This window comes from Psammomys obesus, unplaced genomic scaffold (assembly GCF_907164565.1).
Source record: "Psammomys obesus unplaced genomic scaffold, mPsaObe1.curated_primary_1811, whole genome shotgun sequence".
NCBI lineage: Eukaryota > Metazoa > Chordata > Mammalia > Rodentia > Muridae > Psammomys > Psammomys obesus.
The window spans coordinates 910,755-935,004 of record NW_026596125.1 but is presented as its reverse complement, the minus strand read 5'-3'; the positions used below and the strand labels follow the sequence as shown (position 1 = coordinate 935,004).

The window sequence follows — 24,250 nt, the reverse complement described above, 5'->3', positions numbered from 1 at the left end:
AAAATTCCAGGAGCCAGAAGCCCCGGGCTCTGTTCTTGATTGGTTTCCTTGGTACAAGTTTACATCTGTGAAGTATTTAAGTTACTGCAACTACATTCACACCCAAGCATCTTTGTCTACAACACCATCTCTCCCACTCGGATTTGGATAAGCCTGTTCACTGGTCTTAATGCTATGACACCTGCCATCCTTCGTTACAATATTTGGCACTTGGCAGTTGGACTGATTGAGGAAAGGTAGATCACACCTGTAATAAACTTAATATGGAAGATCCTAGACCATATTTATAAGCCACTATGATGCAGAATATTAAGGATAGTCTTTATGCTATTCTCAAAAATAGGAATCAAAATCTGCAGATATTTATAATAGGTAATTTGCTAGGGAGTGCTCCACAATTAAAATTGTCTGTACATTTTTACATTGGTCACAATCGACATAGAGTGTTACTAGGTATCTACCTGACCGGGCCACAGGGTACCCACTGATTAAACATCGGGGATGTACATCTGAAGGGCTGGATTGGGGAATATGTGTCTTGGTAAGCCGAGTAAACCTGATTGCCTTCTGAATATGGTATATTATGAATAGTCCTCATCTAGTCAGATGGAGGTCTGAGTAGAATTAAAAGGCTGCCTTTCTGAAACCGAGTAGGAGGGATTTCTTCCTGCTTAATTTCTTTCAGCTGGGACATAGGTCTTTTCCGGCCTTTAAACTCAATCTGAAACAGGCTTTTTTACATCTTGAGCCTGCTGGCTTTCAGACTAGAACATGACCTCAGGGTTCCCTCTGAGGAATTTCCACCTGGAATTGTACCAGAACTAGCATCGAATGTCCCCGTGTCTCAGGAGTACTGATGATACTCTGCAAGGGGGCTGTCACTCAACAGGGGAATCAGAGTTGCTCGGGAGCTCGCTGAGAACAGTGCTGCTCTCCTATCAAGAGTTTCTGATTCAGGGAGTCTTGGGTGAATCTAGGAATTGTCTTTCTTAATAAGACTCCCCAGGTGGCTCTGATGGAGTGGCACGACCTCAGGGAGCACACTGGAATTGCTGCTTTTCCAGAAGGAGACCTGATGTGGACTGTGGTACACAACGCAGCCAGACTACCCGAGGGGTCTCCCAGAAGGGGTAAGAGGTGTCAGTACGGAGGTCATCTAGACTCATCATCCATCAAAGGCTAGGGAAGAGGTGCTGATGTGGTCTCCATAGTTCCCAGCTCTACACAGGAATCCAAATCATGCCCAGCACCAATGAACTTGAAAATAAGCAGCAAAATCTCAAGGTGTCAGGAAAGCTTGGGTCTAGGGGAGCATAGTACTCTTTGCCTTGTCCCTTTTTCTGTTTCACTGATGTCGAGCTAAGGAAGCCAAATAGACCCACACAGACAAAATGTTGTTTGGGTATGGATGAATATGCACAGCTAAAGCAAATTCCGTCTGGGGAAATTCAGAAGAGTGAATTCCAGTCTGGTACACAGCATCAATGACTGCCTGGACATCTGTGTAGGGCATCTGGATGGGAAAACCTGTGACCTGGATCAAGTTAGAACAACAAAAAGATACATTACCAAAAGATACATTACTGGAGTTGCCGTATGCAGAAAGATCACAGAGGCCTTAGGGAACATGGCAGTCATAACAGTAATTGGCTTTTGTGAATGACTACGACATTCAGGTGTAGTGTTTAAATAAGCCACAGGTGACTGTGACATAAGCTCTGTCATCCTCCCAACCCCCTGCTCTACAGACCAGGGTAGCACAACCAGGGCTGTCTGTTACCAGGATCTGTACAGTTGACATAGCAGTCTTGGACCCTCTAGATAGCAAACTGACAACAAGGAAATGTTGGGGTCCTACATAGGAGGGATTTAAATGGGAATTTTGAGGGTTTACTCTGTTGAGGCACATCAACACTAAGACGTGTCCAGACATCTAGGCCTTACTGCCTGGCATATCCTAGCATAACCATGGCCATTTTGTTTTTAATTTTGATCATAAGGTGAAATTAAGTTCAAGTTCTTAGGCATTGCCTACCTGAGAGCTTGAACAGCCTTTTACTTACAATTCAATACTTATTTAATGTTCTGCTTGAATTAATGAGATATGCTGTACTTTAACAAAACCACAATACCGTGCTATATTCCGTTCTCCTGGATGGTAGGTGACTGGAAACTCCCCAAGCTGCTCCCCTACCATATATTCTAGTAAGTCAGCTTAAAATGTTTTGTTTAGCTAATCAAAATGATGTAATGCTGCCCTCCCCTTGCTTCCTACACTTTTTTGGTTACACTTTTTCTTATGAAAAGCCTGCCTTAGAAACAGGTGTCACAGTTTGGTTGCTGAGTCCACTCTGTGTCCCTGACCAGTCAGTCTTTGTTCAGTGTTCAATAAACTTTCATCTTTCTGTGTCTGGTGTCCCAGTGGTCAATGTGGGCTATTCTCGAACCACAACCCTCAACACCAATCATGTTTATATGTAGTCACTGCTGTGTGATAGAATTAAAGGAACAAGGAACATGGATCTAAGAATGTTACATAACAGTACACAGATGACAACCATGAACTTTTACTCAGCCTTCTGTTGCTTCCTTCAGGAAACGTCTCATCCTTAAACCTGCTCACATGCTGTCCCATGCGATTGAGCTGTTCACTCTCATTCCTCTAGCTCACCTAACAAGCTCATCATTAGTATTTCTGTTTGTTTGTTTGTTTGTTTGGTCTTTCGAGACAGGGTTTTTCTGTGTAGCCTTGGCTGTGCTGGACTTGTGTTGTAGACCAGGCTGGCCTCAAACTCAGAGATCTGCCTGCCTCTGCCTTCCAAGTGCTGAGAGTAAAGGCACCTGGCTCATTAGTATTTCTGATCTGCTGCTCTAGCACATGACTTCTATGCCCTTGATTGTATCTTTACTGTTTATTGCCAAAATTCCAATGTTTTGCCTAAGTCCTGGCACAGAATGGAAACAATGTTTAGCATTCACTAAATACTACACATTGAGTGCAGTGCTAAAGCATAAACTCATTTAATCCTCACCACAACCACAAAACAGACTATTTTTACCCCTGTTATTCAATGGGGCAAAAGTTATCAACTTGACCTAGGTTGAAACCAGTGGATGGTCAAAGTAGGATCTGATTACAGGTTGCTGGGCTCAATCTTGACCTAATTATTGTTTATTATTATTAGTGTCTGCTATTTTTACATAGTAACTCCAAGCTTTAAGCCTTGGTTCATATTTAACTACATTTTATTTATCTCTTTAATTCCAAATTCTACTTAAAAAAAAAAAAAACCAAACAGACTTCCTTCTTATTCCTGAATGAATGGCACATGCAGATCCTCCCTGGCAGCTGAGAAACTCAACTGTTAACAGATTTCTCCTTCTTTCTCTTAGGGAGTTCTCCCGGGAGACAGCCAGCTTCCTGGAGGGCAGTGGGAGGAGTTTCACTCTTGGAAGTCTGGGTTTCAAAGAACCCAGTGGGCCGGTTAATAGGGAGCAGGTGGGGTGAGTGAAGGAATGCTGGGGCCAGACAGCACAAAAAGGAAGGAAGGTAACAAATGTCCACCTTTCTGTTTATGGACCTGATGAATTTGAGATGCCTTTCCACTATCCAGGGAGATGTCAATGCACAGATGAAGGTAGAAGGTGAGATTGGTGTCAAGGTCCAGGCTGGATATAAAGCTGGGAGACACTGAAGTTTCATGGACTCCTCTTGCCCAGAAGCAATGGCACCAGAATCCAGTGTATGACTAGAGATCATTTCTCAGTTTCCCAGCTGCAGGGTGGACATCTCTGTTCAAAATTCACCACTGTGTCATAAAACGTACAGTTGGTCCTGAGAAATTCCATGCATGGCATGTTCATTACATCACATCTTTTTGGTTTATAAGCACACAGGATCCAGGCTGAAGGGCTCAGTCTACTGTGCATTGTAAGTCAGATATTTTTACATAGAAACCCCAAGCTTTACACCTTGGTTTATATCTAACTATATGTTACTTATCTCTTTAACTCCAAATTCTATTAAAAACAAAAGAAATTAACAACTTCCTATTTCCAAATGAATGGTCCCTGCAGACTCCTCCCTGACAGCTGAAGTACTCAGCTTCTAACATATCTCTTTATTCTTTGTCTCAGAGAGTTCTGGGAGACATCTAGTCTCCTGGATGGTAGGGCAGGAGACTCTCACTCTTTGAACTTTTAAATCATCTGTCTGCGGTGACCAAGAAAACGGGCATTTCAGAGATAGTTTTAGATTGCTACTATTTTCCAGTTAACAAGAGGTTAAAACCAAATGTCATTTACACATTAAATCATATACAAACCCAATAAAACTGTAGTAGCCTTTCCAGCTCACTGTCTTCAAACGAAGCAAAACTTCCTGTGTAAAACTCTAGTTTAGGGAGGATTTGTCGCAAAACAGAAGTGCACTGTCGATTCCAGCGTGTTGGGTGTTTAGGTCTCCATTCCATCATTTTACATTTAAGTGCTCTTTCTATCCTGTAATAAGAATGCAAAGATAATTTGTGACAAAATTGCCACATATTTATTAAATGTCACAAGAACTTTGTCATCTGACGATTTGGGAGGAAGCCAGGCATTTACAGTGAGGGCTGCTGACTATGTTTCACATTGATCAATCAGGTAGGGAAAGGCAGGCTCTTGTTAGCCAGAAATTAGGTCTACAAAGAGTATCTCTTCCAGACACCCAAGTATAAGCAGTTGTTGTTTGGCAGTGTCTGTCATGTAGTTACTGACCGAGATTCTTAACTGTCAAGACTCCTTTGACAAAGGCCATAGTGTCTCCAGGAAATCGCCTTTACAGAAATTCGGATATCTAGTCTGGGGTATTAGCAGAAGTGAGGTCATTAGTTCAGTCAACTCAGGGTGTGGACTTGGGAGGAAAAAGGGCAGGGAACTAAATTTGGTGGTCACACCCACCCACCCACTCACATTAAAGTTTCACAGGGGCAGAGATTTGGACCAGCCCTGGTATAGTGCCTGGTGGCACCATGGTGGGACAATGGAAGAGGTGTGTAAGTTGCCTCATGGGGTCCTGGGAGTGAAGTGACCTTGTGGGGTTGAGTGTTTAGGTTACTACAGAGAAGGTGCTGGGAGTCTCTTCTTGACAGTGCAACTCCCGCGCTTACAGTGTGTTGGCTGGAGTGTGCACTGGGTTTCAATGTGGTCTGGCATCAGAATGCTTCACCTTCTGATAATGATGCAAGTGGAACCATTTGAAGCTTGATTGACGCTCTCCATAGGCAATGAATGCATACATTTGGGGAAGTGGGTAACACCCAGAAGTGACAGGGTTGCTGGTTGTTTGCACTAGCAAACTGATATGTTTTCCCACAGCCATAGTCCTGGCCATTAACATTCATATTTTTCTTGCATTATGATTACCATAGGCTTATCAACCATCTACGCTAAGGATATTTCAACTATGGCCAGTGATGTCCAGTGTTAGCTTAGACTATTCTTTCAAGGAATGCCTTCGTTGTAGAGGGACTGTTTATCAATGCTAACACCAAGACATGGTAGTTAAATAGGTCTAGCCATGGTAAGTTCCCTTTTCTTGCTTCTGTTGTTGAGTCTCACGAGTAGTTTGAGAGGCTGGGCTAGGTGACTAGAAGGTAGCTGGAGAAGAGATGGGTGAGGGCACAGTACCTGCTCTTCAGATCTTCCACCATGCCTTTATTGGTGTCAGAATAGACTATTTCCTCAGGCTGAAATACAGATAGCTGAAAATTAGGAACAATTCTGTAGACCACCTTCATATTCCAGTCACTCCCTAAGTCATGGGCTGGGAAAGCTGGACCCAAGCTAGCCTCTCAGGGGAAAAGCAATCTCAAATTCAAACAAAGAGCACACATTTCCTTTGATTTCCTCACTACTTACTCAGCATGGGGGCAGGGTTATACAAGAGATTTTTTTTTTCTCATGGGTAAAACACATTTGTTGTTTTCATTTCTTTTCTTAGGCAAGTATCTGGCATACTTACTGATATCACCAAATGATCTCACACTCTTATTCTTATGGTGACTTTGGCAAAGTTACATAACATAACAGTTCTGATTCCAGGTTACTTTGGTCATTAGAACAGGAAAATAGTTGTGGCTGCTGCTTTGGACTCTTAGAAAATTTTTAAAATAAAGCAATACATGTAAAGCCTGGCATTTGTGGGATGGTCAATAAACATCAGATAATGCTGTTACTCTTCTGACATGGTTTATATCCATCCTTCTCTGGGTCTATGTTTCTTGTAGCCAGAGGGAACCAATTCCTTGTGCCTATATGCACCTGCAAATGTGTGTGTACATAAATATACAGAGAGTCCATTTCATACCCCCATACCCCCCCCCCAAACCTTTGCTCCACTCCACACCTCTAGCCAACACTAGAGAGCAATGTTCTTCATGTTTGCCCAAATTTCCTGTCCTGGGTTGAGTTTACCTTTCAAGTTCCTGCCTAACCCCCCTTTACCTTCTTTGTAAGATTCACAAGACCAGTTATTGTTTTTTTAAGTTTTATTTATTTTTATTTTATGTGCACTGGTGTTTTACCTGCATGTATGACTGTGAAGGTGCCAGATCCCCTAGAACTGGAGTTACAGACAGTTGTAAGCTGTCATATGGGTGCTGGGAATTGAACCTGGTCCTCTGGAAGAGTAGCCAGTACTCTTAACTGCTAAACCATCTCTCCAGTTCCCACAAGGCCAGTTTTAAGGAGCTGGTTTTCAACAGTTGCTGCTGGGACAGGTGGTCCCCAGGGTGGAAAGAAAGTGTAAAAAGGGAACCATACTTGATAAGCCTCTAGGCACCCGAACTGTGGCCCCAGAACCAGCCCCGACAGGTGAACTTGTTTAAAATGCAAATGTTAGCTCTGTTTTCACGGCCACTGAATCAGAAACTAGGGTGAGGCCTTTGCTTGAACGAGTCTCCTCATGATTCTGATGCCTGCTGTGGTTGGACCTCTGCTACGAGCAGACTCAGACCCACTGAACATGGAAGAACAGAACAAGAGACAGAAGTCTGATCTCCAAAGACACCTTGAGGGGGGCTGCAGCTACTCCAGACAGAGCAGGGACCATTACCTACGCATGAGGCAACTCCTGATGATTAGTGAATCCCTTGAAGGTACCTTTCTCTACAAGAACTTGTGTTCCCCAAAACTTCACAAAGGTTTCCGGTTAATCCTGGCCCGGGGTGTGCTTGTAGTGCACAATGAAACGTGTGTTCTTGATCATGTAAAACAGTGGTTATTCAGGTATTGGCTTAATCTGGGACAGATGTGGTAAAGCAGGAGATGACTGGAGAGAGATCCAGCCTAATGGTCATGCTTGGCTTGGATGCACAAAGCTCTGGGTTTAGTTCCAAGCATCATAAAGGTCAATAGAGATACAAGTCAAACATGAACAGAAGCTTTTCAAAAAACACATTTGATTATGGCCTCCCATAGTCATGTTGGCTTTCCTAAAGATTAGGGCTCAAGTCCCTGCCCGGATTTTGCTCATCCCTCAACCCATCTCTGCTCAAGCGGCTACCAAACTGCTCTGGAGGCTCCTGGTGAGACACTCCCTGGCCACTGTAGGTCTTGCTGCTAGCTGTCCAAAGAAGGCCGTTCTTTTCCCTGAAATCTTAGGAAGCAAGTTCTGCTCACTTAGCTTGTCACTCACTTTCCTGAAGCCCCTGTACTCCCCTCCCTCCTCCTGCTGTGAGCTTCCAAAAAACACATTCATGACTTGCAGCTGCATACTCAGTGCTCCCCATGGCTAATGCGTGGGGTTTTGTTGTTGTTGTTTCCTTCTTGAAAACATAAGATCAAAGAATATGGATGAGTCTTTTATCTTGTGGCAGCTGCATCTAACACAACACCAACAGCAAACTGCTAAATGCCACCTGACTGGACAAGAAAAAAAAAAAAAACCTAAACAGACCAAAACAAAACAAAAACCCAAAACCTCTAAATAGATTCTTCTCTCTCTAGGAGGCATCAGTTGCTGCAGCTACAGCTAGAAGAGGGTAGACGAAAGGGTACAGGCTGTATGTGTGGTTTACACAAGAAAGATAAGCACATTTCCCCTTTTAAAAAATGGCACTTCAAACAGGAAATATAAAAAAATACATAGATATGCTTGATCTGTGTGGAGAATGTTTAAAAGAATGTAAAAGGAACTGGTAGACAGTAGTTATTTCTTAGGAGATGGGGAAAAAAGATAAAAGACATTGAAGGTGGGAAAAACTTTACATTTCTTGGTATTCTTGACTTTGGCCCTCTAACTAGGCATTCCTTTTGATTCTGTGAGTTGGCTTGAAGTCACAATCATAGAGAATGTTATAATGAATACCTACCCGACATACGTATGTATGTAATCATTGCATTCTTCAGTATCTGTTTAGATTTTTACTCTTTAGCTCTCTATGTATATCTAGTTCTCAGCTACTGATCCAGTATCTGCTTGCTCACCACCATGCTTCCTGTAACTGTGAGCAATTCCCCCGTTAAATGTTTTCTCTTATAATAGTTGCCTTCAAAGCAATAGACTAGTGACTAAGACAGAAATTGGTACCAGGATGGTGGGGTACTTCTTGACAGACCTGACCATGTTGTTTGGGGAGGATTGTGGAAGGACTTTGGAATTTTGGGCGAGGAAAGCCATGGAGTGTTAAGAGCCCTCTGGGTTGTTCTACAGGCGCTTAGAAGATAAGAGTGTTGAAAACAATGCTGATGAGAAAGGGCTGTCTTGTGAAATTTCAGAAATAAGCAAAGACTTTCTTGGGCGATTTGTGTGAAGAATCTGTGGTGTCTGGTCAGCTGGGGCTGAAGAGTCAGCTATGACTAAGAAGAGACCAGCATCACTGAGGTGAAATCTTCTGGGAAGTTTCCCTAGAGTCGGCACATATGTATACTACATCTTTCTATATCTTGCTATGTATACTTCTCTCCGTTATTGTTCTTGCCCATTTCTCAGTCTAAAGGTAACCTCTAACCTGAATTTGGTACTTAGCATTCCTATAAATGCCTTTACACATCTGCTGTATATAAAAATGTATATATACATATGTTGGTACAATGTAGTTTTCAAACTTCACTTAAGTGATTTTGTACTTTGTATATTATTTCACATCTCTTTATTTTTCTTCACATTACACTTTTATACCCATTCTTGTTGGTATGCATCGCTCTAGGCTAATGCTTCTCAACCTTGGCTATAAATTGGAATTGGGGAACTTGAAAAACTATTGATATACAGACTCACCCATATATCCTAAGGTAATAAGCATACAGATTGAGAACTACTGAAAACTGGTTCAAAGATTTTTCCACTGCTGTGGAGGAATTCATTGTATGAGTATTTTACAACTCATGGATTAGTTTCCTAATTGTGAATTGTTTCTAATTCCTTGCCATTTCAAGTGATCCTCTGCTGACCACTGTGTTTTTCTAACCCTGTGCTTGTTTTCTAGGGCAAATAGCTAAATGGTTAAATTGGTGGATCACAACTTGGGAAGGTTCAACTTTATCAGGCAATCTACACTGCCACCATTTTCTGCTTTTTGCTAACACTTCTATGATCATGCTTCTTTTATTTAAGTTATATTTTCCAGAGTAGAAGTGAGACTGAACATTTGAATTTCTGCTTCTGTGAATTGTCTTGTATATATTATTCTAGTCTCTCTTTTTTTTCCTCTTTCTTCCTCACCACTCCTTCCTTTTTCTCTTGTCCCATACCTCCAGGTTTGTGGACTCTACTGATATCTTCACTTTGCCACCCTAGGACACTCAATCCACAAAGTGCTACTGATTAGAGCTCAGATCTGCTCAGCCATGACATTAAATAGTGGGTCAGTTCTGGTCTCTTGCCTCATGAACACCAGGGCTTTCCCCTCTCATCTCACTTCAAAAGCAAGGAAAAGGAGAGCTTTATCATAGTCCTTGGTTTCAGAAAGGATGCCTGCACTAGCTCCACTTGCTAAGGTGGTTTTAGACCTTGCTGCCATCCTTGCTTCAACCCCACCCACTAGTACTATTTCTATCCTGTTTTCATTCTGCAAGAGAATCACTATGGTTTGGAGCCCAGAGAAACATGTTTATTTGTCGGTTTTTATATTTGATCCTCATCAGACATAAAAACTTATATGCCATCTTCAACATTATAGGTTGTATTTCTGATGGGAAAGGAGATTAGATCTAAATTACATTTGAGATGACATTCTTTTTTCTCAAATAATTTTTTTTTTCCTGTAGATACAGGAAAGGCGTCAAAGTAGCCCAAACATAAGCTGGATGGCAGAGAAGATTAATTTTTGATGAACATTGCCTATTAATTCAACAACTGGGCTATCACAACTAACAAAGATTGGAAACAATGGTAACACTCACACAGACACACCTGAAACACAGTTTACCTGTACACTCTGGGCTTTGGTCCCCTGAAAGTTTTTTGGAAGCAACTGTTTCCAGAAGCTTTCTTTTGAATAGTTAAAATGCACAGCCATCGGTGTATTATTTAGTTGAATATTAAACCAGACCTATGAAAACATGAACAAAAGGCCAATGTAAGCTCACAGCAATACAAGACCCACAGCAGGCAAGGATGATGCAAAATTCTACAGCCAACGGAAGTGGCTGAAGCCTGAGTGAGGGACAGCTTCAAGGGCTCTCCAAGGGCAACATTAGCTTGGCAGTGCCGTCATTGGAGGTGCTACAGAACTGGCTATAAGTGTAAAAGATGGCCTGATCCCTGACCCCACAGTATTTGGAGTACCGTGGCTTCAAAGTTCCTGGGTGATTCTAATGTGTGTTCAGGACGAGTTGAAGAAATAACAGAAAATATTTTCTTCATAAACTTACATTTTTATCATTGAACAAACAGTCCACACTTTGCAAGGGACAAAATGGGTCAAACTGCTTATGACATTGCCCTGTTGATGGATTCCAAAGCAAACACTCGCCCGTTTCTTGCGTTAATACATAAGCCACATGCCCCTTCGTAAGAAAAAAAAAAAAGATTAAGTTACGTTTACTGTATTTGTTAACTACCTTCTATATGTGAGAATTATAATTATTCTGGGTTTTAAAAGTTTTCCTTGAGGTTTAAAAAAGATTGTTGTTTTTTTTTTAAGATTTATTTATTTTATGTATATGAGTGTTCTATCTGCATTTACATCTGCCAGAAGAGGGAATCAGTTCACATTATAGATGGTTGTGAGCCAACATGTGGTCACTGAGAATTGAACTCCTGACCTTTGAAAGAGCAGACAGTGCTCTTAACCACTGAGCCATCTCTCTAGCCCTGTTTCTTTTCTTTCTTTCTTTTTTTAAGAAAAAACAATTTAGCAGCAAAACAAAACAAAAATTAAATCACAACAAAAACAGAAGTCAAGGAAGTTACAGAAATCCTCAGACTCAGGCCATATGAAAATTTAAATAAGAGTCTGTTTCCCAGTAGGCTGCTAATGGTAATAAAATATGTCACTCTAAAAGTATCAACACACTATGATAACTTTTCAATAGACTTTCCTAAGACATAGGAAATATTCCTAAGACAACAGACTTTTTTCCGTGACAGCATTCCTTTTGTCTAATTCACACAAGAGTGCTGAGTTGCTCACTTTGGTTAGAATATTCTTGGAGACTGAACACCAGGCCAAGTAAGATGAACTGGCCTAAGGCTCAGAGAAAATCTTCTAAGGAGTTTAAAATCCACTAAATTTAAGTTGAGAGCAAGACTTGGAATTAGAAGCTAAAGCACACAGGAAGGCAGCCTGAGGACCAAGAAGCCCATGCTGGGAAGCTGGCTTCGTGGGGAAAGGCACTTGCCATGCCAGGCCCGTGACCTAAGTTCCATCCTGGAAACTCATGTAAGAGTGCAAGGAAAACTCCATATGTGTGCCTTGGCTCCCCCCCACACTAATACTGATAATAAACATTGACGTAGAAAAGATAGGAAGTATTAGTTATGGCGCCAGTGAGCTGGCTGATCCCAGGAACCTGTGTGTCAGTGGAAGGAGGGAGCACTCTCAAGTTTTCCTATGACCACATGCGTGCTGTGACAATACTAAATAAGACTGTAAAAAATTTATTGAATTGTTATTATTTTGTTCTTCATGTATCTTTTTATAGCGTTGAGAAAAATGATAATAGTATTTAACATTTATTGTTCACGCTGGTTTTCTGCTTTTAATTCATGCTCAATTCTGAAGGAATGAATGTTTATTATGCTCCTCTTTAATGAGAAGATGGAGTTTAAGGGGCCAAATTGATGGCGAGAGGCGGGATTCACTTCTGTAGAGAGGCAAGCTAAGCTAAGCTGCTGCTTTAAACCCTTGTCCTGAAACCAGCCAGTCTCAACACCGCTCTTCGCAGCCTGATGGACATGCCCCCATCTCTGGCCCAGAGCGCTTATTCTTCATTAGTGCCTCTCCTTATTGAGGAGGAGGCTCCGCCTCCACCACCAAACTGAGGTGAAACCTGCCTCCAATGGAGTTCTTAATACAAATAAAAGTATTTATTGAGATCTTTTTGTGTGTTTACTGCCACCTAGTGGCACTTACAATTACAGCAGTGGATCAAATGGGGCATTAACAAAATTGATAAATAATAAGCTATGGCATGGGACTTTGGGAAACAAGTCATAGTAACAACAACAAGAAATCCATAAGGCAAGACTGGAAATGCTGCAACATGGTCGTATATCCATGGCAGGCTAGGAACAGGGAGCTCTATATTCAGAAGTATATTGATTGAGTTGTAAAATGTTTCCTATCAGTAAAGATGTGTTTCAGATCAGTTCTTGTAAGATTAGAGTCTGGAAAAGACATAATCAGAGTGTTTGTTCAAGGCCTTACAATGTACTGTCTAAAACCCAGAGTGACGGTGGTGGGTGAGAACAGCTGTACACTCCCTGTGTAGCAGTTGCTGTTGTTTGAGATGATTCAATATCCCCGGTGGCTTTACCGACCAGTGCTGTGGATATAAACATTTTTGTTTTGCTCCCAGGTGTGGGATGTGGGACTGATTCAGATGGTCCACAGCAGCAGGCTATTTGGCTCATGCGGGCCCTGAGAAGAGCTCTTTGCCAGCTGCAGACAGTTTGAATCTGAGGACTCTGAAGAGAGGATAAATGCCAGAGCCCAGAGAGTGGAGCAAAGAGAATCAACAAGGCTGCTCCTGCTTCTCCCTTGCTGCTCCTAGTTGCTGTTATGAAACAAGAAGATGGAGATCTCCTGAATCGAGGATTGGGCTGGCTCCGAGGACCTGGATGACCCTGACCAGCAGGAAGCAGCTAAGAAAGAACTGTGCCCCCTCTCCCACTAACTTTCTTTTCTCTCCTACCTGGTTGTTGAGGTGGTGGAAGGAATTGGGATGGAGTAGGGAAAAGAAGATATAAGAAACAAAAATAAAAGTTTTTGTTTTGTTTTGTTTTTTAAGTGCCACTAGACCAGAACTGCTTTATAGGGAGAAAAGTAAAAGCTATTCTTTGCACTGCAGAATTTTAGTGAAACAACCCAAGTCACAAATGTTTGCCTGTGAAGTCTATGAGATACACAGCTTAACTCTGATTTGGTTGTGTTCACACTTTCCCAGCACTTACTTCTAGTACTGAGGTTCCCAAGATCACCAATGCCTTCTTTCCGAAGTACAGGAAGAAATTACAGAGAAGTATGGCGTGCTCTTCTTTATTTCCAATAGCCAAACTGATGCAGCACTAGGAAAAAAGGAACAAGAATAATACAATATATTTTAAAAGGAGGAAGAGAGGAAGAGGGAGAGTAGGAGGAGGAGAAGGAAGAGGAGGTGGAGCAAGGGCAGAGAAAGTTGAGTGAACAACACATTTAAAGCTTTACACTCCAGTGGGGTTGGGAGGGGACAAGGGAGAGGGCTACAGCTGGGCTACAAAGTGAATAAATTGTAATTAATAAATTTTAATTTAATTAATTAATAAATTTTAATTTATTAATTCAGTCTAAGCATCCTGTCTTCACCAGGCTGTTAACATGAAAACAACGCAGAAAGCTCTGGCTTCAGTAAGGTTTAAAAAGATGAGAATATTAACTTGGAACCTCAGGGTACCTGATAAAGGGACGGTTAGTACGGGTATTATATAGAGTGGCCAGACAATTTATATCCAAATGAGGCACTTTGTTCAGGGAAAATCTACTGTCCCGAGCTTCCAAAAAAAGTATATATGATAAGGAATCTGGAGGGGAGGGATTATTTGGACCCTAGAGCTACATTCTGTCCTGTACCAATATAGTATTTGACCCAAAGAAGGAAGAAATATGTTAGGTATGATATGAGATAGCTATATGATATGAGTCAGTTAGATAGGAGACATTCTATTATGCCTCCCAATCAGGAAGCATAATAGACACTTCTTTACTTTAATGAGCTAGACAGGGCTAAAGAGACCGCTCAGAGGATAAGAGCACTGGCTGTTTTTCCAGAGGTCCTGTGTTCAATTCCCAGCAACCACATAGTGGCTTCCAACCATCTATAATGAGATCTGGTGCCATCTCCGGGCATGTAGGCATAACACTATATACATAATAAAAAAATCTTTTTAAAAAATAAGAGCTAGAGAGATGAGCTACAGGTAAGAGATTAAGTATAGGACACTGAGTATGTCTGTATGGCAAAAAGGAATAGGTACAGCCGGAAATGCAGCTTTGTCATTAGAAGTATGTTTTGTTTGGTCCTTAAATTTTTTTCTTTCTGTGTTTTTGTTTTTGTTTTGAGGCTGGGTCTCTCTGTGTAGCCCCCTCTGTTCTGGAATTTGCTATGTAGACCAGGCAGGCTTAGAACTCACAGATATCCACCTGCCTCTGTCTCCTCAGTGCTGGGGTTAAAGGGATGCACTACCAATCCCAAACTTGGCCTCCAGAATTTTTTTAGAAGGAAAATTTTGTGAAAAACTCTGGATTTCTGGTTTCTGTTGGAAAAATTCTGAAGATCTACTAACAACATTGGGCCTAAATGTTTACATGGGAGCTGTGAGATCTCTCCGGCTGTCCAGATATCCAGAAATGAGCTTAAGCTGGACCACACGATTCCTGACACTTAGATAAAAGCCAGGATTTCTCAGAAACTTGTGAAACCGGCTCTCATCTACCAAAAGGAGTCATTTCCCTTACCTCTGGCAGAAGGGATATATGGCTACCTGTGGCGTCTATCAGGATATTGAAGTCTGTGCTGGCCTCTGGATTCCTTCAGTATCACAGGTACCTGTTACACATCTCAAAGTCCCGCTGACATCCTAGCCTTTCTGACCTCCTCTACCCCAAAGCCCCTCCAGCTCATGGGCTTTCCTCCCCTCCCCACTCATTCTTCTTAGAACCCAGCTATTCCCATTCTTCTCTTTGTTATGAACTCTCTCTTTAGATCTTCCTATCCATCCAGTTACTCTCTCGTCATCTCTTACACTCACTAAGTCTCTATTTCACCACTTTCTCTCTCTAACCCCCGCTATCCTCCCTTTCTCAAGGACAGCCGTGGCCATGTCCAATCTGCCCTGGTGGTTCTGTCTACTCTCTCTTTTATACCCACAACAAAACCCTCAACTACATCATGGAGCAGTCCTGTCGACAGTTTCCTCACTGTGCCCCTGGAATACAGTAGCAGCCTGCTGTGAGGACATGCAAATGACATACATACTCTCTGGTTCAGCACAGCCCCAGGGAGAGCTGGGGTAGGACAAGGCAGCTGGTGAGATCCTGGCACCAACTGCGTGTTCAACAGTAAGGAAACATCTTATGGGAGCATAACAAGAGAAACAGCCACACCAGTGTGACACTAGAGGATAGGGTTAGGAGAGACCATGATACTACACTGCTGAAGTTCCACTGGGATAAACATATTCATGAAGGATTACTTTAGGTTTTAAATAGAAAATCACCTTAATGACTCATTTTCATAAATTATTAGGGAGCTGGCAAGTATGCACAAGTTATCAAAGACTGCTCAGACATAGGTTTAAGGAAACAGAAACACTTTATTAGCTGGCTAGTGACTACACTGGGTTTATGGAATCCTGCTGTAGCCCTGAGCCTTTCTCAGTATGAGCTCCTAAGCACAAAATCCATGTTCTGGGTTGACATGCTTCAGTTAACAAGAACAGTTAGCCAGAAGCAGAACTACAGAAGCTAAAAAGCAAGGGTAGTACATTTAGAGACTTTCCCAGAATTATGAGCATTGATGGATTTGACCTTTGTTTTAGTTTTGGCAGGTGGTGCTGTCTATGTGCTGAGTTTTACAGCCTGAATGGCACTTCCATCATGGAGTCAGCTGGGCTAGGGTCTCGGGCCTACTAAGCTCTGGGGACCTGTTATGATTTCACATTTCACAAGGCAGAACACTACATAAATAGTGCTACATTAAGAGATAAGACTGAAAGAATAAAGCCCTAGCATAATACTGTCAACACTATTTTACAAGACTGGAGCAGTGCAGGGTCAGAGGCAAGGCGGGACAGATGCCCAGCAGCAGGATATCTGCTGCGGTTGGGCGCCTAAAACACTCTGGATAAGAACCGGGTACGTGACTCTACCCACATCTGCCTTCCCGCCTTCCCTGTTCCGGGTGCGTGACTCCACCCACTGCCTTCCCGCCTTCCCTGTTCCGGGTGCGTGACTCCACCCACTGCCTTCCCGCCTTCCCTGTTCCGGGTACGTGACTTAACAATGGCTTTGTTCAAACCGCCCAATCAGATCCCTGTAACTATGCTTCTCGCTTCTGTAATCGCGCTTCTTGCTCCCAAGCCCTATAAAAACCCGTCACCCCAACCGAGAGGCGCGCAAGTCTTCCGAAAGGCTTTGTCGCCCCGGGTACCCGCGTATCGAAATAAACCTCTTGCGGCTTGCATCCGAAGGCTGGTTTCGCTGTTCCTTGGGAAGCGGGGTCTCCCCATCTAGAGAGGCTCAACGGGAGTCTTTCAAAGACAAGTGAGAACTAGTATACATTTTAACTATAAAGTGTCACTTGTTACCTCTGATGTCATCCATATGTCAGAACCATCATTTTCATCCAGTGTTTCTGTCGTAAAAGGAATCAAAGATACAAATCGGGCGATGGGGTCCTGGAACAATATGAAGTGACATTCACTGAGCATGCCCACTGTCCAGCACAGAGCTGTGCAAGCATCATCTCTCTCAGAACCCACTACAGTTCTCTCTGGAGACAGAAGGAGCAAGCTGAGAGTGATAAAACAACTTGTTCAGGGTGACAAAGGTAATAGGCCACATGAGTCTCTGTGGATTGGGCCCCAACGGCCTGACCCAGAGAATACTTGCTTGGCATTAGGTTTTACTGTAATAAATTATGACAATTTAAAATACTACAACACTGTATCAGCATTATATCTGTACTTTATAACTGGTCAGTATTTTTCTTTTTAAAGGTGTGAAACAGCGAAGGCTTGACTGGCTTTTGGTTCCGAATCTTTCTGAATTCCTTTTCTTATAAACTTGCCTTAGCTGCGGCAGCACAAGGCAAAGACGTGACCTGCTTCCTTGAACAACAGAAGTTACCCTGAGGATTCCCCTCCCCACCGGAATGCGGCAGACTAAGACTCAAAGGGAAGAAAGGAGAGAGGACAACAACACAGGAAGTTCTTTAACATGCGAAGTGGTGTAGAGCAGGTGCCCTTTCCGCACAACCATGACTTTTCGTATTAATGACTTCATGCAGTTAAGTCACAGGCCGCAGTTTGCTCAACAAGCGCCTGAGAGTGCCCTTAGCTCCAGGACTGTGTGTGTTTAGACCAACCAGCAAGAAGAAACCGTGATGGAAGAGAAGAGGACAGTAAAAAGCAACCTGAATTTGGGCTTTGATTTTTTTTTTTTTTTTTTTTAGGTCCAAGGGTCCTGTTAAGAGAGCATAAATTGTCTGAGAAGAACCAGTCACCTAGACTGCTCCCCAAATAAAAGATACAGTTGGGGGTGGGGGTGGTGGCACATGACTTTAATCCCAGAGCTTGGAAGAGGCAGCCTGTGAGGTCGAGGCCAGCCTGGTCTACAGAGCGAGTTCTAGGACAGCCAGAGCTACATAGTGAGACCCTGTCTTGGAAAAAAAAAAAAAAAAACAACTAAAAACAAACAAAAGACACACTTGTTTCTTCATAGATTCTCTATAATCTTGATGAAGATGCTATAAACAGTAACTGAGAGAAAAATTGTCACTCACAAGTGTTGCATTTGAGTCATGAAGAAATATATCCAGAAGTTGCTGGGGTGGATTCAGTGCCTTGATGTATCTTGTGACTAGGATTTGCATCCCTTCACCATTAAAAACAGTTGTCAAGACTCTTCGGTTGGGAAACATTGCCTTACAATTCCTGGCAAAAGTCTGTGCTCGATGCAAAATGTCTATTTGATCTGAAAACTACAATCAGATTTAAAATAGTTCAACATTTAACCTGCCCATGTAGAGGATAAGAGCAAAACCAATGTTTACTTCTGATAAATTTGAAATTACTACTGGTTTTTTAAACCAGTTTACAATTTGGGGATGATTTGTTTCAGAATAATTCAGTGTGAATCCTACCTCATCTAGTTTCCTATTGTATGTGACATATGATATCTGAGGTTCGATTGTAGCAAAAATATTTAGAAAGGTACACTCTTTTGCGTTCTGCCCACTGCAGTCTTCTCTCGGAGGAATGTAGGTGTTACTCCAGGTGTACCCCAGCAAAATGGGTGGGATGTTCACTTGAAATGTCCCGCTAATCTGAAAGAGCACAGGGTGAGAAGCACCATCAGCCAAGCCTCCGTACACTCTTGGCACTCTGGATCCCTGACCAATATGTCTTATGCAAAGAGAGAAAAAGTAAGAAAAGAGTGAACCAAGGAAGGAGATCACCACACTACGGTGATAAACCTCTTAGACGTTCTAGTTAAAGGGGCTGGGGTGACAAATCAGTAGTTTAGAGTGTGTGCTGCTCCTTCAGAGGTCGTGAGTGTGGTCCCCCGTGTCCATGCCAGGTGGTTCACAACAGCCTGCACCTCCAGCTCCAGGGGGCTGAGGTCCTCAACTGGACATGTGCACATACTCCGACACGTATACAGAACCCAAAATAAAATGTCTTAAAACGAGAAAATCTAATTTAGGCTCAAAGAAGATGCTGAAAGATCATATTACGTTTTTCATTTGAGTCTGGCTGGGGAGGAAAATGTAATGGCAGGGGAGACAGCCCTGAATAAGGTTGTGGAAACAGGTCAAGTGAGAAAGTCAGACGGGGAGCAGTGAACCATAGTGACAGCAGCAGCTAACGGTTACAGAGCTCCCACTATGTGCAAGGCCCTGAACGAAGTGCCGGGACAGGCTGTTCCACTCAGTGAGGCAGCTGCTGCCCTTACCTTTATTTAAATTGTTACATTTGAGGTTCAGAGAGTTGCTGTAATTTCTGAAAGATCATGGAACTAAGGACTAGTGCAGCCAGGATCATAATCCAGCTTTGTTCATCTTTGAAACTCACACTTCTTAGCTACCTGTCCATCATACAACCAGGAATGAGGCAGAGAGATGTCTGTAGAGATTTACAAGAGAACCCTGAACCTCTGACCATGTCGATCTCTTTATCAGTGATATGTTCCATTACGGCCTCATGTGATTGCCCAGAACATTTAGCTTCCAGCTGCTATCTGTGATCCCCCCTTTAAAAAAAAGTCAACAGTCTCGGTTGGTACCCTGACAGAAGATCACATAAATAAGATGCAAGCAGAAGTCTGGGTGGCTGGGGGGACTCCCCTGACACCGGGAAGTGGCTGTTTTGTTTCTTCCTGCTTCCTGTCACGACTCAGCTGTGAACTGGTGGTGTGGTGAAGGAACAGTGCGGCTCTGAGGATAAGGGACACAGGTGAGGACAGTGGAGCAGGAGGATAAGGAGAGCTTGGCTTCTTGCTAATATCCTTGAGCAGCTGCCCCTGGCATCTGGACTTCTTTACTGGGGAGGTAAGTAGAACCCCGACTTATACCAGCCACGGTTGGTTTTCCGTTGTCCCTGGCCTAATCCAGTCCCAACGAATGTACACATGATTCCTGTGTCACTCAAATGCCCTCACATGCTTGTGAAATTCCTTGAAATGCTTACTTCAATGAGTCAAACACGTAAGGGAAAACAAGTCACTGAGACATTCTGCTCTCACGTACCACCAAACTTTCTAAGCCTGCATTGCCCCAGCAGCCCAGGTCCTGCTGCTCTGTGCCCTCACAGAACCCCTTCCATCCCACCACGGAAACACTATCGCATGTCACACTGCACTAAAATGAAAGCCATGCCTGACTCTTCAAATGCTCAGTGTCTGGCAAAGCTTCTGGGATTTCCAGTACCCTGCTTAAGATCTTTCGGTAAGAAACTGAGCCTAAAGTAGGGCCTAGACTGGAGGTTCACACCCGAATGCAGCAAATCACTGCCGCTGTCTAACCCAAAGCTGGGCCCCGGGGGTCCTGCAGGGTCCAGGTCTCATCATCAACCTGACGTAACTGACAGGCAAGGCTGGCAAGATAAAAATCTTGGCACCTGGATCAGGCCTTAGAAAGACTTAAGAGTGGCTACTTTATTCTGTCTTAGTAAACGCTTTTAAAATGCAGGAAGTATGGATCTCTCCTAGAGAGGGCCACAGCCTGCAAGCGCTAAGAGCCCCAGAACACTTGTTAATAGAGGGTCATTTATAACCTCCCAGGCTGCCAGTCACAGTCAAAAACACCCGAAAGGGCTTCTATTAGACAGGAACAAATCTTGGGATAATTAGCAAAGAACTTTTCTGTTACCTCAGACTGTTGTAGAAGCGCCGAGAAAGGGAAGCTGATGGAGCCCAGCCAGTTCTTCTGTATGTACGAGTGAGCACTGCAGCTCTTGAGACAATGATCCTGTTAAAACAAATTTAAGTTAAACTCACAGAAATGTTTCCTATAAAGTGAACACTTTTATAAACTCATGGTTAACTATGACAAATCATTCTCTCTCTCTCTCTCTCTCTTTTTTTTTTTACTGTCTCTGTCTCCGTCTCTGTCTGTCTGTTCCCCCCCCCACCGGTGTGTATGCGTGTGTGTGTTGTGTGTGTGTTATATGTTGTGTTTGGGTGTGGTTTGCATGCCTACCTCATTGGGTACTCTCTTTCACTCTGTCTTAGTCTTTTGAGGCAAGGTCTCTCCCTAAACCCATGAATGTATTGAGGCTGACCTTGAACTTTGTGCCTTTACTTCCCAAGCACTAGGAGTACAGCCCCAAACCACCACACCTGTCTTGTGAATTTTATTTTTAAAATGGCCAGTTTGAGGACTGCTGGGGTGGGTCAGAAAGAGGCAGACGCCCAGTTTAACGCTTTCAAATGCTAACATGTCAGCACAACATCCTTGCAGATGTTATGTGATTTCTTTGTAGACTAGTTTGCCCAATGGTCCCTTCTCTTTTTATTAGGTCAAGTTAAGAGGCAGCCATAGAGTGGGATCAATGGCTCCATGAAACTTGAAACTAGGAAATAAATTATATGATTGCTCATGCAACTAAATGATACAACTAAAATTTAAAACAAAAAGCCTACACTGAAACCTCTCCAACATTTGAGAATGTAAAAACTTAATATTCAAAAATTTCAGACTAAGGAAAAACATATAATAAAAAATACACAAAATAATCAAATTAAAATAGTAGGGAATCAAATAGAAAATATGCAGTCCAAGATGGTAGAAAGGTGAGGTTATACTTTTAGAAAGTTTCTGTTATTCAGGATCAAGTCAGAGACCAAATAAACAACCAAACAAAACCAATCAAGCAAACAGAACACATTTGCCCAAATAAATTCAGAAATCATGGTCACAAGGACACTTAAAAAATATAATAAAACTTCAAGCAGAAATAAATGAAACAGAAAACACAGAGTGATGTATAGACATTCAATTAGTTGGCTCTTTTTAAAAAAAAAATTGAGAAATCTGATAGATGTTCTGAGAAATTCTAAATTTTAGGCACAGGGGCCAGAGGAGAAAAAAAATAAAAAGGTAACGTTCATCAGTTAACAAGACACAGGCTGAATAGAACCCAGCCCTGAATAATCACCCCATCATAGCAACACTGAGTGCTGCACATCTTGCTGACAAGGGAAACCCATGCAGAAGCAAGTGAAATCCCACCCCTCTTATCTACAGCCAGTGTCGGTGATTTATGCTCTCCTGACCCACATTTTCACTATGAAAATGCCCTGGCTTTTATGTCCTCTTGACTTATTTGCAGCTGCAGTCAGGCTTCTTTGCGGGCCGCTGCAGGTTGCCCCCGGGACCTCATTCCTTGTGACTAGAAGCTGTGATAGCTAAATAAGCTCTCCCCACCTTTTATTTCAGAGCACCTTGGTCTGGAAGAATTTGGGTGTGCTGGTGCATGCCTGGCCTGAAATTCCTCCCTTTGAGAGACTAAGGCAGAAGAATCATGAGTTCTAGGCCAATCTGAACATCTTAAGATATTGTCTTTAAAAAGAGTCAAAGAACTAGAGAGATAACTCAAAAGTCAAAGTGCCTGGTGATGGACTGGAGAGATGGCTCAGTGGTTAAGAGCACTTGGCTACTCTTCCAGAGGTACTGAATTCAATTTCCAGTCCCCACATGGTGGCTCACAACCATCTATAAAGGCATCTGATTCCCTCTTCTGGTATGCATGAAGAGAGAGCACTCATAACATAAAAAATACATAAATAAGTTAATCTAAAAAAATAAAACAACCCTTAAGCAAAACAAAATAACAAGAACAAAAACTGACTCCTTCTCTTTTCTCCCTTTTCCCCCATCCTTCACTCCCCTTCCCCTCCTCTGTATTCTCCACCCTTTCCTTTCCTAAGCATTTAAACCACCATGTGAACATTGCATTCATTTAAGCTCTTTCTGTGCCTATCAGGTTTATGTTATAGTTTTAGGTATCCCAGGCTCTAATCCATGAATGTCCAGCCCAGGTCCCAATGCTGTTCACAGCAGCTCTGCCATCTCCAGTACTGAAAATTGGTGGTATGGCTCTGAGACTTATAGGTCCTCAGGTTTCTGATAACACATAAACCAATAAAGGGGAGATTCATGGGGAGTAATAAAGATTTGATAAAGGGGGGGAATATAGGAGAAAAGAAGTATTTATGAACAAAATAATGAGCAATCGTAAACCCAAACTGTCTTTCAAATGGGGGCTTACTGTTGTGGGGTATCCTCCAAAGAAGACTGCTCGGGCATGGGTTTAAGCCAATAGAAAGTCTTTATTAGCTGGCTGGTGACTACTCTGGGTGTTCAGAATTGACCAGTGTAGCCCTGAGGCTTTCTCAGGGTGAGCTTTTAAGCACAAAACCATGTCCTGGATTGATATACTTCAGTTAACAAGAACAGTTAGCCAGAAGCAGAATACAAAAAGCAAAAAGCAAGGTTAGTACATTTAAAGACTTTCCCAGAACCACAGACTTTGATGAATTATACCTTTGTTTTAGTTTTGGCAGGTGGTACTGTCTACGTGCTGAGTTTTACAGACTGAATGGCACTTCCATCATGGAGTCAGTTGTGCTAAGGTCTGGGAGCCTGTTACACTTGTTACCTGTTCTGATCTTTTATGGGGAAACGGGATGTTTAGTCTACCATCACCTACAACACAATCTATGAGGGAAGGCCAGTATAGGACAGTTTGCTCTTCTAAATAAAATGCTAGCACAGTCCCGGGCACACTGAACACCTGACACAAGCTGACTCAACCCATAACAATGCAAAGCACTTACACAATTTCAAAACCAACTTACTCCAATCTGTCAAACCAGCCACCAAGATAGACTGAAAAGTACTAAATACTTTTAGTAAATACTTGAATGTAAGTCATCAAGAAATTGCCATTTAATACCTTTCCCTCGGTCTTTACTAAGAATTCATTTAAAGTTTTAATTGAACATTTGTACACTCTTGGCAAGCTGGCCTGAAGACTTTCCTGGGAAGATTGTTTCTGTGCTATTCACAGATCTAACCCTGAACTATGCCAGGTCTCCTCCATCTTCTCTGACCTGGAACCTCTGTTCCCCCAGGCAGAGCTATTTGTCCCTTCCACAGGCTGTGGGTAACAAGGCCAGTTCTTCAGGACAGCCATTTCTACTTCCCCTATCTGTTGCATATTCCATGCCAATCCTTCGGCAGGGTTCCGCCCTTTCCTTTTTCCTTGGCATCCTAAATTCTAAAGTATGAGTGTCTGATTTTCTTTTCTTTTCTTTTTTTCTTTTTCTTTTTTTTTTTTTTTTTT

At 42.5% G+C, this 24,250-nt stretch overlaps 1 protein-coding gene across 1 annotated transcript in view; it reads right to left on the bottom strand.

The window, feature by feature from the left end:
* Positions 1 to 1,133: 1,133 nt before the first annotated feature.
* Cc2d2b (coiled-coil and C2 domain containing 2B) overlaps positions 1,134 to 24,250 on the bottom strand; it is a 73,702-nt gene continuing 50,585 nt past the window's right edge. Inside the window, exons 26-35 of the mRNA XM_055591615.1 lie at positions 20,773 to 20,871; positions 18,547 to 18,729; positions 18,187 to 18,384; positions 16,991 to 17,080; positions 13,601 to 13,714; positions 10,858 to 10,992; positions 10,413 to 10,535; positions 5,671 to 5,729; positions 4,326 to 4,500; positions 1,134 to 1,534 (exon numbers count right to left, since the gene is read on the bottom strand). Coding sequence (XP_055447590.1) covers positions 1,346 to 1,534; positions 4,326 to 4,500; positions 5,671 to 5,729; positions 10,413 to 10,535; positions 10,858 to 10,992; positions 13,601 to 13,714; positions 16,991 to 17,080; positions 18,187 to 18,384; positions 18,547 to 18,729; positions 20,773 to 20,871 — 1,365 coding nt within the window. The 3' untranslated portion in view covers positions 1,134 to 1,345. The remainder of the gene's footprint in view (positions 1,535 to 4,325; positions 4,501 to 5,670; positions 5,730 to 10,412; positions 10,536 to 10,857; positions 10,993 to 13,600; positions 13,715 to 16,990; positions 17,081 to 18,186; positions 18,385 to 18,546; positions 18,730 to 20,772; positions 20,872 to 24,250) is intronic.